General features: G+C 38.1%; 1 protein-coding gene across 1 annotated transcript in view; it reads right to left on the bottom strand.

Annotated features, from left to right (window-relative positions):
• Nucleotides 1-418: 418 nt before the first annotated feature.
• The window catches only part of LOC145212620 (uncharacterized), a 16,022-nt gene continuing 424 nt past the window's right edge, over nt 419-16,016 (bottom strand). The window contains exons 2-8 of the mRNA XM_080080801.1: nt 12,305-15,851; nt 10,783-10,908; nt 9,130-9,285; nt 7,538-7,627; nt 4,814-4,909; nt 2,990-3,044; nt 419-1,720 (exon numbers count right to left, since the gene is read on the bottom strand). Of these exons, the coding sequence (XP_079936927.1) occupies nt 1,071-1,720; nt 2,990-3,044; nt 4,814-4,909; nt 7,538-7,627; nt 9,130-9,285; nt 10,783-10,908; nt 12,305-12,337 (1,206 nt within the window). The 5' untranslated portion in view covers nt 12,338-15,851 and the 3' untranslated portion in view covers nt 419-1,070. The remainder of the gene's footprint in view (nt 1,721-2,989; nt 3,045-4,813; nt 4,910-7,537; nt 7,628-9,129; nt 9,286-10,782; nt 10,909-12,304; nt 15,852-16,016) is intronic.

The raw sequence follows: 16,016 nt of genomic DNA on the forward strand, positions 1-16,016 counted from the left end.
GTTTGTGACAGGTTATCTATTAGCTGCCAAGATTCCTCATGCTAAATATGTTGTTAGGCAGTAAAATGTAATGCTTATTCAGTATGAGTATTACAGTGTCTGTTAGTTTCCAAGTACAGTTTCAATCTTTATCAGGCAGCAGGCTCCTGTATGGAATATGCCGTACAAGTTGTCCGTATTTTTTCTGCGTAACACTGGTTTGCTCCACGCATTTGGTCAAGAAAGAGTTCTTCAAACTTATTTTAATGTACACGCTTGTTAGTTAGTTATCCGAAGTTGATCCACTCAAAGTTTGACCCCGAATTACCCAGTGGTTCACCCACAGGCTCCCAAAACGTGGAGATTTCGGTTGTGCTTACTGAAGTACATGATCCAGGAATTTCAGACTGGTTTTCTAGCAGTAAATTACTACGAGGAATAAGGACAAAACACACTTTTATTTGTGTTTTCACTTGTTTGGGGACAATTCGGACACCAGGCGAGTACAGAAGATCATGAATCACGTGAATAGATGTGACCAGTCAGTGCAGAGGTTGTGCGCGGTCATACTGCGAGAGACAAACTCGTTCAAAGGGAAGCGCAAAACCAAAGGAAACTTTCGAATTGAAGTAAAAACTGACACATAAAAGTAAAACAAAAATCGACAAGTCATAATAGCCGCGCAGACGTGGGCAAACACAAACAAAATTGGAAGAACAAATTGCTAAATTACACAGACAATAGGCGAAGACATTGATATCAACAGTAAGACTTTAGAAGATGTATTTTTTGATGCATTTTATAACTTGCTACTTGTTGTGGCTCTGTAATGGACTAAAAAGCCAAATAACTTCCTGCTAAATCCGAAATCATATATTTTAGCTTTAAATGAATCAAATTAAGTTCTCAATTCAATACTTGTGACAAAAATAAAATAAACTTAGAGACAACATCGAAAATCAAGATGTCAGAAAAACAGTAAAAGCGTAAAAATAGTTTTCACGGCATATATAATTGCAGTTCAAAACAATAAAAGTGAAGTCAAAGGTTGAAATTGAACCAGGTTTTTAAGCCTTCAATAAACTCCAGTATCACGCTGCCCACGTCGATTTCGGCCGTTTCTTGTTCTTCTTTTTCCCTCGTTTTCCCTTTTTATCCATATTCAAACTGCTCCTAGCTTTAGGCAGGTCAGGGGGTGGCGGTAGGTCATCTTCATCGAAATTGTCTAAAATGTTCAAAGACTGCGCTTTCATTTGTCTCCCAAGGGGCTTTCCCTCTTCGTCAGATGACGACAGCACAGCGAGTCGTGCATTCGCTTTCAAGAGCTCCGTCCTCGTGTCCTTTTCGCTAGAAGTCGACTTAAAAGAACTAGGCAGACTCTTTGGCGTCGCCTTGTGGGAGGCTTTGCTGTCAACACTGCTGCCGCGAGATGGCGCTGGCGAGTTGGAGCGTGATGAGTTGACAGAATCCGGTGGCGAATCGGTGTGTATAATTAAAGCCGGTTTGAGCGCTTTAGAGGGAGGAGGAGGGGGGAGTTTTTGCTCCTCCTGGGGAAGTGGAGGCGGAGAAGGAAGCTCATCTTCGTCGTTTTCTTTGTTATTTTCTTCTGGTTTGTTTTCTTCAGAAGTATCGTCTGGGGTGAGAATTTTGAGAGGTGCTATTGATATAGTTTTGTCTTTACGGCTTCCGGGTGGTGGCGGTTTGATGGCGCTTGTTGGCACGTGACCACGTTTCGTTGGTTCTGGAAACACAAAACGAATAGGCTACATATATGTATATATGCGCTGCATCAAATCCAACAGAATCGTATTTTCTTGTTGTAGTGGAAAGTATATGGAAAGTATGTCCCAGACTGTGGTACGCGTGTCACTAGTGAAGTTCACTTAATAGACAAGACTTAGTCTATCATCTAAATCACAACGTGTACAAAACTTTCGGATGATACAGTGTGCATTTTTGTGCCGTAATTAGTTTAATTCGATTGTATGTATTACACGCCCAACAAAGAGTACTATATTGATGATAGCTGTTATAGTGTAGCCTATGTTCTGGGAATATGTGGTACGCGAACATACATTCTACATATAGGTGTTACGAAACCGCCATACGAAATCTCCATGCGGTTTCGTCCTGTTAACGTGGTTTTGACCCCTACCGTGACCTCCTGAATTCTTAATCATTAGTCACTGAAACCTGATCATTACTTGACTTATAACTCAAGCAAAACGATAACTTTAGAGCATTGGTATATGGTCCCATTTTTAAGAATTTATATCATGTCAACTCCCAATTCGTACATACCAATATATAACCGCTGAACACGATTGTCCAGAACAGTGGTTCTTAACCGGTGGGAAATTTCCCACAAGTGGGAAAATAAGTACATTCCAAGGGAAACTGTCAAAGTCAAGGTTACTTAAATTGTTGTTTTACTCGAATATCGGTAATAAGTCAGATTATTTTGTCACAAAGTCAAGTGTTTTTTATGGAATAAAGCCCGTTATTGGAATGTACAGCACAAAACATCATCATAAGATGACAGAGAGGTAAATTCAAACTTGGTAATTGGCTTTAGTAGGAAACTATAGCAAAATGTTAAGAACCACTGGTCTTGAACCTGGTTGAACACCATCTACATCTCAACGCTCTAAACTTAGCGATTCATAAGGCATTTCGCTATCGAAACATTATGCGGAATAGCCAGCAGTCTTCGTAAATCACGCGTGCCTTGTTGGTTGCCAAATATGGTGCGAGCGCTCGAGTGCTACGTCATATCCGCGCAGTGTTTTGCGTCACAATGCTATACCGGCCAAGGCGTTGTTGTTTGTCGATATTACTGCAGCACAACTTTCCGTCGTGCATCGTCTTGCTATGTGACGTCATATACCCGTGACGTTGTTTCGTTTCCAATGCGTTTTGTGAACAACCCTAATTGGCGACCTTGCTAGTTAACCTTAGTTGGAATTGAGTCTAAAATGGAGGGAAAAATCCCTGATACACCAATATTTACCTTTTTTCTTTTCTTCTTCTTCGCCCAAGTCTAGTGATATTTCGCATATGGTCGCCTGCAAAAGAAAACAAATGTGGTTACGTACCTCAGCTGACCGCTGCATTCAAAGCAAACTGGACCATTACAGCCCGTGCTAAACAAACCATACAACTAGATATGCTTGTTTTGTCATTAACTTGTGTACATGGTGAGCTTAAAGGGATTTGATTGCTGTTCACTTGTGCGGCCTTTTCCGTGGTTTAAGACCACAAGTTGCATTTAACATACATAACCACACCACAGTTGTAAGTCGGGCCAGGTTTTTCGGGTCGGGTTCAGACTTTGGGTATTTAACAAACGGGCTTGATTCGGGCCTGACTTCACATTCTGTGTCAGTAACTTTTAAAAATACAAAATACCGAACTAAACAGGTAGTTGCTGGACATAACCTAATGCCAAATAGCCATATAACGTCTTGTTTAGGCCATTGTGTATGTCTTCTTTTTTCAAGGCCTGTCAATCAAACTTTTGGCCTAACGTCCTTCTCAAAAACGATTCGGGTTTGGGCTGGACTTTGGGCTTCTAATTTTGGATTCGGACTCGAACTTCGGGTCAACTTTTAACTCTGAACCACCCAACCCAATACATTAAACAAAACCTCATAAAGATTGATGCAAAATGCTGTTAGTAGATATTGCTTTAACAGACACCCTCTAATGAACCTTCTAGAAACCGAAGCGGAATCAATTCAGTTTTCCTTGGTCCGTGAAAGACATAGCATAAACAATTGACCGTGGGCTGTCCTATTCAAAAACGTAACTTCACAACATTGAAATAAAATTTAAAATTTTAGCGTATAATTTGGACCTGTGTTTTTGCTGGACATTCAAATCAAGTACTGGTAAAGGAACCTCTAGCGCGGAACTGCAGCAGCGCAACTTAAAAAAGCACTTTGCCAGTTTCGCTTTCCACCCATGCAGACATGTGCAAGCTTTTTGTTAGATGAATCATTTTACGCTATATTTCCCCATGACTGACTTGTGCATTAAGGGCGTTACCACTGTATTATTTTGGAGGGCTTGTTGGAAATTTAAGACTCTATCTAATTGGCCTATGGGTGATTAATTATGGAAATTTGCCTCCCCAGAAGTGTGGGTATTTTGTGTAGGTCTACGAATACTCTTTTATGCACCATGAAACTTTTTAAAGATTTCCTTAACTTTCAAGGAAGTTTCTAGAAAAATTCGGTTTCGTATAAAAACCAAACGTTTGGCCGAATAAATGAAATAGTGCCGCCTTTTAATCTAAACTGAAATTTAAGGTTTTGAAAAGTGTCCTTCGTTCATAATAAACTCGTTTAAACTTCGCGATTCGGCCTACAACCTACACTAAAATACAACAACTATTACTGTTAAATGACCGGTTACATCATATTGTGTCGTAGCCTAAATCGATTATGTATCAAGCAGTTTACTTAATAACCGAACCTCCCTGCTTAACATTTTAATGAAACGCAATTTAAAAGCAATCAATGACAGTTTATGATCAATAAGCGAGAGGCTAAATATGGTTTCAACGACCAAACAAAAGATACAGTTCCTATCGATTACTGGTTGAAAGTATTAAAACCACATTTTACCAAATATGGTCTCATTTGAAACCATATTTAACAGCCCTAATTTGTTTGGTGTAACAAAAACGCAAAAATACAGATAATATGCAAGGTGTAATACCTATTTAGTATTGGTCAATCACAAGCAAGGATACAACCATTTTTTTGTGAGCTGGTTATTGCTGATGCATAAAATTGGTTGCATTTGTATTTGATTATTAATTTTCACGTACCCGATCTCTTAGATGCTGACGGGTAGGGGGTCGTCTTCGGGCCCCAGGGGGTTTCGCCCTTGTCTTGGTCACGTGTTCTAAATCCGGTCCAGTCCCCTGAAATAGAAAAATATTAAACGTTGATTTTTGGCAAACTCAATATTTTGAACATACGGACTTGTGGCTTTATAAATGATATCAACGTTTTTTTGAAATTTTGTGGTTTCGTATGTCAAGTTAACATATTGTCATCATGAATTTGTTTTAAACACTTTACGTGGGTTTGTTTAGTAATTTGATGCAGGATGCAATGGCCCAATATGGTTGTAAAAACTTACATGCTTTATTTTCAAAGGCTCGTGCCATTGTCAGTGATAGAAACCAAAAAACAATCACAGCGAATTGCATACACCGGGATCACATATTAAAGTAACTAATAACTTTTGTCCAATCAAGCCAAACCTAAAATTTACTTTATTATGTATGTTTGAAAGTAAAAGGTTTGGGAAAACACTGCTAAGAACCAAAAACACTTAATTTAAGAGTGCTTAATTGTGAAAGATTTTCGAAACGTCGGAAAGTTGCGTATTCGACCGAAACATTTTTGCTCTTAATAAGTTTTAAGTTAACTGTAAACGTGAAAAGATTGAGGTACAAATGTCAAGGCCAGGCTCAAATTCTTTACCTGCATAGTGATTACCGAAGGTTTGTTAAATGTGCACTGCCCAAAAATAAAACTTTTCTCCCTTAAGTTTTGAGAAATAAAGAGCAGTTCAATTATAAAACAAAACGTAAAATTTTTTACCCGCATGAGCAGATCTATCGTAAGTAAAGATTTGTTCAGTTGCTTCAAGGAAGAAATCTACAGTATAGCCCACACAATACCTCTAGGGCCAAGAGGAAGCTGTTTCCGCGTATGCCACTGTTGTCAACACAAGGCTAGTCACACACTTTGCGTTGGAAAAACGTATTTTAACCGGCCTTAGTCACTCGATGCATCGCTAAGGCTATTTTAAAGCCAGTGGGCGTTGTGTATCATTACCACTGTGCGTTTGTGTGCGAGTGCCTTGAATTAGTGAATAACTAATACGTTTTGTCTTTGACTGCATGTGTGTTATTTTAAACTCGGATGGCAAACCCACACCTTTGGTGATCACTGGTGTTCTTGACACAAAGTTACAAAGTTAAACTCGTGCGCTTCTGCCAACGCGACAGACGACTGCTGACGTTTTGACGTTGTCATTTGCGTTTTTTTCGTGCCAAACGTCTTTACAGCTGTAGCAGGCACCAAATTAGGTATGCATCGTAGGCATACTGCACGCAATATTATAATGTGCTTTAAATTTCACTGACCTCTAACTCAAAGTTCAAACTGACTGGCGCTTTTTATCAGACAATGCAGTTTTCAAGACAACCCTTAAATGTTAATAGTTAGTATCGGTTACATTTGTATGGTAAAAATGCAAATCTACAGATACGTTAAATTGCAGCTTTGATCTAAAATGTACACCGTAAATAGGTGTTATTAAAACGTTTTAGTAATCATAGTAATCATCAGTGCGTTTTTTATACATTTTAAGAAAGGTTTGTGTGCAAAACACGGTCTAACACAGAGGTCTAGGGCTGGCCGGGCTGAGGTTACGGACTTGAACAAACGGACTTGATTCGGGCCTGACTTTCGGTGTCATTAATTAAAAACATACCTAGCTAAGTAGTTAGTTGATGGACTTGAGCTAATATCTAACAGCCCCAAAACTTATGGTTTAAGCCAGGGGTGTGCAACCTGCGGCCCGCGGGCCAAATGCGGCCCGTTGAAAAAGTTCGTGCGGCCCGCGGAGACGCTGGAATTTTCTAATTTACTGGCAAACGAGTCCAATGATCATATATTTTTGAGCACAATAGCACATTGGTGCGCCCGGTGGTATTTCTATGCGACCTGGCAATAATGTGACTATAAATAAATGCGACTTTTACTTGTTAACTCAATATAAGCATATTTGGTATGAAACAAATTAAATTCAGCTGGGGGTGCGGCCCGCGATCTGATCATGGTAATTGTATTTGGCCCCACGGTGAAAAAGGTTGCACACCCCTGGTTTAAGCCACTGTCGATTATTGTCCATTATCCATTGTCCATCCACGCCATCTTTACTAAAGGCCTGTCAAGCCGAAACGTGCTTGTAAAAAACGATTCTGGGCTTGGGGCTTGTGCTTTCGGGTTCGGGCCTTAAGTTTTGTCCCGATTACAATTCTGATCAAGCAAGTCAAAACGTTCCCCCGTCATCAATTATGACGTTTGGTAGAAATGACATGCGCGTTTATTATTAGATTGCTTGGCGTAATAAATCAGTCACCATTATTAACCGAGTCAGGGCAAAAACAAATGCTGAGACAGTTTTATGACATGTGGGATTATTTATTGGATCACTTTTGCTGAAAGTTGATCAACCAATATTGACAAATTTGTAAGTGTATGTTTGCCAAGTCAATTCTTGATGTAGGGCTCGGATATAAATGCTACTTCTAATGTCCAAAAGTATTTCCAACGCCAAAGTGTAAGTTTTCATCTGCACTGAATATGAATCAATTGGCAGCAGTTTAATGAGGTAAAAAAATGTCAACATGTGTTTTTGTTGTTGATATTAGAACTGAACATAAATTTTTTTATCTCACTTTCCTTCTGTGTTGTAGTTAAACGTGTTTTGTGTTTTACTATTGTCCATTACTGTACAGCAAATTCCTTACCATAGCCAAATAAGAGATGGAATCGTTCAGTTTGTTGTACCACAATTCCAGCTCGGCGTCTGAGTTCGCGTAAAGCACTTCCCTCTGAACCTGTGACATCAAAATACGCATGAATCATGACTTGAAGGAAAATTGTATGCTCAAAAACCATCCATTACGGCCTAGCGACATGTGACCTCCATTAGCCTTGTGATGTTAAACTGACGGGGTTTCCCCACCGTTACACAAAGCGGAATTGTGACGTCACATAGTGCGAGCTTTTCAAATGGTGCTCGGAGTTAGGTAGATGTTACTTTACCGGCACATAATTTTGGGGCTGTTTTTGTGGGAAAGACAAACAAAAACGACAATGCGGGATAGGGGTTTCCATGTTTCAAATTTCGTGCTCAGTGAGCGCGCTATTTTTTGCTTTTTAACGTTTAAATCTGTGGTATTTTTTAGTTAAACTAAATTTGGCAAAACAATTTTCGTATCTTCAAAAGTAGCATACAGTCCAAATAAAAACACCGAGGAAATTTAAGACCACCTACAAGTAGTTTTACAAACCGTCAGCTCACACTATTTATCTAACAGCAATTTACAGCATATATAACCTGCAGTATGTTTTAGAAATACCTACAGATGATTTAAAAATGCCGAAACTATAACACCTAAAATGGATAGAAATTTACACAATGAACCTCGATGTTTCAACATTGGGTAAACAGTTTGTAAAGCAGTAAAAAACATAAAATAAAACGATCATTAAATTTTACAACGGCCCTGGTAGCACAACGAATAAAAATTCCCATTTTCACGATGGCAAACATAGCTAAAAATATCTCTCGTATTGTGTAATTTATTTTCTCCGTAAAACCACTATTTGAGTTGCCATGTCAAACGGTATACAAATACAAGCTTATCTTGCACATAATGCATTTATCATTTTTATAAATGTCTGTGATCGATTCACGAAGGAGGTTAACTCAATCATGCGAGCGTTCCCTTTAAATCACTGTTTCTCAACCTTTTCAGTTTTAGTGCTATTTTGGCTCAAACTATAACCATTGTTGGTCTGGATGAAAATGTAAAGTAAGAGATAGGTTCCTGCAGGTCATGAAACCTTTTCACATTTGGGGGATAACGTAAAAAAATGACCTTCGAGGGCCACATATATCTTACAAGCCCTGTTTCGGAGCCAGCAAGATATTACAGGCTTACTACAATCTCATTAAGACTCAGATAGTGATATTGTTATAAATTGTAAAAATGTGTGGAATTTTAAAACGTCTTCACCACCGAGCTATACTTATTGATTGCATGTGACTAAAAATTTAGGTTTTGTCTGTGATGCAACAAACTTCCATTTCTACATGCGTTCTACGAAACTGGGTGAAATTAATCCTCTATGTTTTTCCGGAATATTTTTGCAAGTAAATTTCACTTTCAACGCTATCAATCTTTATATTTTTTAAGTTACATTTTAAACGCAAAAAAAACGTTGGCCCGTGGGCGTCTTCACCTGATAAAAATTGCCCCCTATTAAAAAAGGTTAGGACACCCCTGACGTAAATGTTGCGATTTCCAATTACTGTACAGTGTTAGTTTGATACCTTGACTTTCGCTTTTTGTGCTTTGTCATCTTTTTTCTCCACTTCCAGTATAAAAGTGTGCGGACTCTTTTTTGCGTCTTTCTTCGAGGCTTTTACGCACTTTTGGTACAAGGTCAGATCCAGTTGTCCGCAATTTTTTTCAGTTACATCCCGAGTCTACAAAATAAAAACTTATGACTTAAAAATGTATTTGGTGAAATCTCACCTTAGCAAGTATGGCTTTCGGTAAAATGAAAACTATACAAAGGTACTTGTATCGTTATTACTATTCATATAGGTTCAATAGGGAAACATGTAGTCTGCCAAGTTCATTGCACAAAATCTAGAAATTGTCATTAAGACAGAACGTAGTTTTGTGCATAAAACATGTGTGTAAGCAACAAGATCATTTTGGACTATACGCAGATCTATTTATGAGTCTAATAACGAATATTATATAAAAAAGCGACATGCTTCATTATTCAAACGTTTCAGCAAATGCTCATGCCACCATCAGTCACACCCGTTTATAAAAGCTTCACATAAAGCAGGGGTCGGCAACCTTTTTTGCACTGCGGACCGTTTTTGAAACTAAAATTTTATCGCGGACCGGTCTTAAAAAAACTACATATATTTAGCAATAAAAACGCCTAAATTAGTTTATCATTCCCGGGATACATGGGCAAAATGTTTAATAGCATTTAACCTGAAAACCTATACGGCCCGGTAACGAACTCCTCGCGGACCGGTACCGGGCAGCGGACCGGCGGTTGCCGACCACTGACATAAAGGATCAGTATAAAAGGTGATAACTAAAAGATAACTTTGTTTTATCGTATTTTTACAGCAAATGTATTCTTAGTAAAGCTGCTACGATATAAGTACATGTTTTGTGTACTGAACTTAGGGAATGTATAGTTGCGTTAAGCCTGCATGAGTCAAAGCCTTCAGAGACACGGAAAAGGCGTGTGGCCTTTTTAGCTATGTAGCATTTAAAGTTTGCATATTTTATAATCCACTTGACGTTCAAGAACTAATCGATCACAAAGCAATCGTTGTCACGTCCGGTGATTGTATGAACGTCAAGTACCCATCGTTGTAAACTTTAACACTTCGCTACAGTTAACGTTAAATCAACAAAATAACCTTAGTTTGCCATTTTGTGAAATCTTGCACTTGATTAATTGCAAACGTTTTCAAAAATCTGATAATCCGCTGTTAATAACAGCAATTCTTGAAACGATCGCTCTAAAAAGTATTTTTAATGCTTCCTCGATTATCTTGTTCGTTAGGGCAAAATTTGAAAAGATATTTACGTTTAACGTTGCTTTCGGAAGATATAAATCTTTAAACTGTAAGATATAACGGATCGTATTTTGCAAAGAAATTGAACTGTAAAAAATGTAGCGTACATAATAAAGTTCACAATATGTGTTTTTACCACTTTGCTTCCTTATAAAATCGTTCTTTACGCGTCCAGATAGTCGCATACCGGTTCAAATCCAGGAACTGTGTACTATACGTTTACAAAAGCGAGCCAGCAATGTTTTAACCAAGTTGTCTTTTAGCATCAAACCTAGTATTGCTTGGCAGGGAATTTGGCCAGTGTTAAACATACATATGTACAATTGAAAACCCTTGCGGGTTTAGCTATGGTCGGGTCTTTGTGTTTACCTCAAATTCGTAGAAATAGAGTTTGCCTTTGCTGAGAATGCACCATCGTTTGCGCCAACGCTTTCGCAGCCAGCCTTCCTGTATGAAACGGAAAAGCCAGCCAGCCGTGTTGTCTGTTGATTGCTCCTGTTTAACACAAGTACGAGGTTAACTGGGAAGTTTTAAGCACAGTTATAAAGATCACTTGTATGGGTGGAACAAAATAATTGTGGTATTAAGTTTTAACCGACTGTAAATTAAGTTGCAGATGCCAAAAGCACAATATCTTAATATAGAACGTTAACGCGCATGATTTCCAGTTTTGAAAAGGATTTCTGAACCGGTTTTGTGCAATGAACAAGGATAGTGTCTTATTTTCTAGAAATCGTCTTGAATACACGAAATGTCGGGTTATAATTTTCAACTCAACGGGATAAGACGTCCAACCGTTTGCCAAGCAGTAAATATCATTTAAATAAAACCCTAATTAAATTTTACAACGGTCTTGGAAGCACAACGAATAGAAATTCCCAAATTTAACGACGGCAAACAAACCTAAAAATATATAACTCTCGTATTGTGTAATATATTTTACCCGTAAACCACTATTTGCGTTGCCAAGTAAACGTCGAACAAGTGATGTACAAATACAAGCTTATCTTGCACATAAAGAGTGCATCATGTTATAAACGTTTCCTTGCAATTTCAAGCATCAAATTGTAAATGATTGTGGACAAATAATTTCTGCAAGAGCTTTCGTTTTTCGTTGCTGTTTTTTACACTGTGACAGGCATTTCAAGTGGTCAACAAATATATGTCTATTAAAGTGTGTTACCTTGTGCAAACCAAACACCAAAGTGAAAGTGTTCTGGGCAAAATGTGTGTAACCACATCAAGTCTACTCGTAACATTCTTATGCGAGACTGTTAAAGGTTTTATTTTAGTATTGTCGAACAGAACACACGCTGTAATGTATGTAAGTGCGTAGACACTAGTGTCGAACCTTTTCTTTGTAATCACTAACATTGTTTCAGGACGGGCTGCAAAGGTGGCATTACATATGCTGGCGTTGCTGCGCCAAACCATCAATTTTTAATGCCATTGCCAAAGTAAAGCGAGAAATCCTATGCCCTTGCGTTTAGGGTGCACAAGACAGACCAATGTCAACAAACAGCAACTCCAATACCTATGTACATCAGTTGTTTGACCCTAATAAGTTTTTAAAACCTGATTGTGGATAGAGCTGGCTAAACTTACAACATGTTACACTAGCTTTATTAAGTCAATAAGATAACTAGCACACAATACGTTTCTGAAAACTTATAGTACATGTAGTCATTACTAGCTTGTGTTATATATTTAAAGGAACGTGACTTGTTTCGAAACTGTAAACGTTTCATTGAAACGTTACTGTGAAAGCCTAAAACTTCATGACAACGAGAATATGTAAACTTAAGTCCAAAACTATACTTTTACAGTTATAAAAAAAAACTAAAAAAAACTATTTATAAGTTAGTACATTACCACACAAAGCGTAACTTACCGCTGGGGCTTTTCCGTTGGCTTTGGTATCCATTCCTTAAGCCAATATGATTTGTAGTCTAACCAGTAATCCAAACTGCTGTCCACAACGTACAGTCCAAAACCGGCTTTCAAGCAGACCATACAAGACCAAAAATCGATTGTAAAAAGCAGCAGACTGCGAAGAGCGATGTAACTTACCAAGGGACTAATCAGTTTTCGACCTTCATGCAATTTAGTGCGTTTTATGACCCCTAACCGGCCTGTCGAAAACAGTCGCATCCAGTTAACGACACAATTTCGATACAAAGACAATGGGTTATTGGCGCGACTGTAAAAGCGTTTGCTGGAACTGTGTCTATTCTGAGTAAACGCCCCTGTTTCTGTACAATCCATCAGTAATATAGTAAATTTCATATGGATTTGGTAGGTTTAAGAAAACTTTTAAACCTCCTTTAAGCACTTCAACTTCGGAAATTAAACTCAGTAAAATTGCTGTTAAATTTATTCTTTTAGTTTACTGGGGTAACTGCACAACAAATGTTTTTTATGGCAAGTGGCTCGGTTTATCAATCACAACAACAAATAGCCTGCGTTTGCAGTCCCAGCACGTTCTACATTGGTCAATCTTAACACGTGAGAAACTTATTTCCTTGTTCGTGCTGCAGTGTAAAAACATTGCCAACTCCTGCAAGAGGCAAAGCACAATAAATCAGCTAATGCTTCAGATTAATTAAACTTTTCTGTGCATAATATGACAATATCAATTTTGTAGAACAGTAAATCTCCCCTCAAAGAAATACTATGCCAATATACGTACATATATTGATCGAACGCAAATTCCTGGTTGTTAAAGGCAATATTTACAATACACAATGTCAACAACATTCACCGGTACGTGCTACCGGTCTACTGCCGGGTAAACCATACGTTACTGTTTACGTACGTATCTGCTCAAAATTATTAAAAACGTCAGCTTCCTATCCAAATATGGGCATTGGTAAAGCGCTTGACCCGCTATGCTAATTAGCTTTAAACAGGCGTGTGTCTTAATCATAACTAGCAATCCCATAGCTAGAATGAAATCACCAGCTTGAAAATTTAAATCCTAGTTATCGCAAGGGAGGGACTGTGGAGGAAACCGCTTAAAGTTTTCCGTTGCCTAAGCTTCGTTGCGTTAAATCAGTCACTCATAAGCCGTCCCAGAGGTAAACGGAATTTCACTAATGTCGTTTTGAGGCCACATCTCATTGAGTTCTTAAGTGATAGTCCCGAACACACCTGTTTTAGGTCTGCAATAAAGTATAATCGTCTTTGTGACTTCTACGCGCCCTTTGAAATGCTGTTTTGTTGATATTGTCTGAGTAATTCTAAGGGTTTCCAATGCGTTCACGACAACATGGTTATTTAACATAAAACAATAGTCAACACACAGCCGCCACGAACCGTAACAATCCTCAGAATCAACACAGAAAGCAACAACATGCCCCATATTTCAACATGCCCCCTAATTAAGTATTGGTGATAGCGATTGTTGTTTTCCTTTTATTACAGACGAACTTGATTTATACGTCACTGAATGATAGTAACTTATTAAGTAAGTAGTGGAGGTAAAATAAAATCCGATATGGTTGACAGTATATCACTTGTTAAGCAATAGTACTAATTGAAAAGTAAAAACCCTATCTTGTCATTGAGAAAGTGGTAAACTTCTTTTCCTTTGTTGCTAGCGCGGTCTTTCTGTTTCTAGTAAACTTCTCTTTACCTCTGGCCTTTCTTACTTCACACAACTCTACTTTGTAGACTCCAAACTGATGACTGAGATATCCCAGGAGACAAAACTCAACAAAATCAGAACTTTTGTCTTGTTTAGTCTAGCAGAGCTTGCTGCAACCAACCAAGCAACCGATGGTATATTGTTTAATGAGACTATACGCTGATGGTATTGCGTAGTGTGTGACTCATTTCCTACGCTAACTGCATGACGAATCTCTTAAAGCAGGCACGATTCGACTTTGGGAAAAGCTTTTTTTACTGCTACACCAAGCACTGCCCCGCTGAGCTCAACAATCGATTATTTGGCATTCTTGCAGCTGCTTTAATAATCGCGTCGCTATTGCCTCATCGAACTCAGTTTGATGACACATCGTTGGCCAAATTCACAGATAAACAAAGCGCAATTTGTTCCAATGCGTGGTTTCCATAACAACGCCAAATTTGCCACCTTTTTTTCAGAGAACATACGCGAGAAACAAATGTTCTACTTGAAATCTAAATAAAATATATCGTAAAACAAACCAGTAGATTTTTGGATTACGGTATGGAACAGAACTATGACAAAATCACCCAGAACGAAACGTTTTGACCTCACGACTAGAGAACCAAAACCGCCATTTAGAATAGCAATAGACTGTTGTCTTGGTCAGTCTTAGATCTAACCAGGAAACTTCACGCAAATCGCTACGTAATCGCATGACTGATTGCCCATTTGCTTTTTCTCTTTGTTCTCTCGCCAGCGGCCTGTGCTCAGAGCTGCGCCTAGCATGTTTCGAAATTAATTTCATCATTTTTAATCGAGTGGCAAAAACTGAAAAACTGTGGCAAAATTCGCTAAGGTCACGTATCAAACTGGGATTCCCCTATCGTTATATTTTGAGAAATGCATGCTAATAAAAGGACATTTTATTGGACATAAAACAACACAAAAATTGCAACTTCATGCAAATAATTTCCTAGCCTACAATACAATTTACTTGAACTCCTATTGACTTTGGTCGACCATTCCAAGAATCAGAGATCGAAATTGAAGTTGGATAAGCAAGGAGTTTTAAAAGCATCAAATCTGTTCTGACGGTGTTAATTTATGTTGATAAAAAACTGAAATATCGTGTTTGTTTTTAATTTTTTTCGGCAAAAACTGTTCACTCATCCATTTACAAAAAATACCACGGCGGGAATTTTTTCACAACAATAATCTTTGATTTTTGAAATAGAATGTTGGACCAGAGAGAAGCCAGCGCCCAATCGCTTTACGCTAAAACTAAAAAAGATGCGATACTGAAATTTGCACACAATATTCTACGCTTTTAAAGCTTTTCAGCGCACAAACTTTCGAAAAAAAAATATTTTTCAGTTATTAATACGCGTATTTTGAAATTAATATTCAACGATATGAACGTCATAACGCCAGGGGTGCTCCATATAATGTATTGCAAAGTTTTCTCCTGAACACAAGCTTCAAAATAAGCCCAAACACAATGTTCTAGCAAATCGGAATCGTGTCCAAATATTAATAACAATATGCCATATTCACCAAAATCATATTCGATGTGCGCTGGCCTTAAAAATTTAACGCAGCTCTTTGAAATTGACAAATGATACTCCCTACATTCATACCTTTAAAATAAGCCATCACTCGAGCTTCTAGCAACAAGTTGGCTTTGCCAAATTCGCGGTTAATAATTCATAAATAATATCCAAAATCCACCCAAACAATATGCGATGTGCGCTGGCCCTAAAATTCGCCGCTGCCCTGTGAAATTTACATATGTTATTCTCTACAACTATACCTTTAAAATAAAACCGCTAGACATCTTCATCTTTCTTCAAAGTTTTTTTTTCAATTGTTTAAATAAACAAAAATTCGTTTTGCAAACAAAAGCTTGATTGGCAAGAATTCGTTCCGCAAGACAATAGTTCTCAAAGAGAATAGAACGTCTTTTGTTTGCTCAGCA

This window comes from Phallusia mammillata, chromosome 2, assembly GCF_965637545.1.
Source record: "Phallusia mammillata chromosome 2, kaPhaMamm4.hap1.1, whole genome shotgun sequence".
In the NCBI taxonomy this organism is placed as follows: Eukaryota; Metazoa; Chordata; class Ascidiacea; order Phlebobranchia; family Ascidiidae; genus Phallusia; species Phallusia mammillata.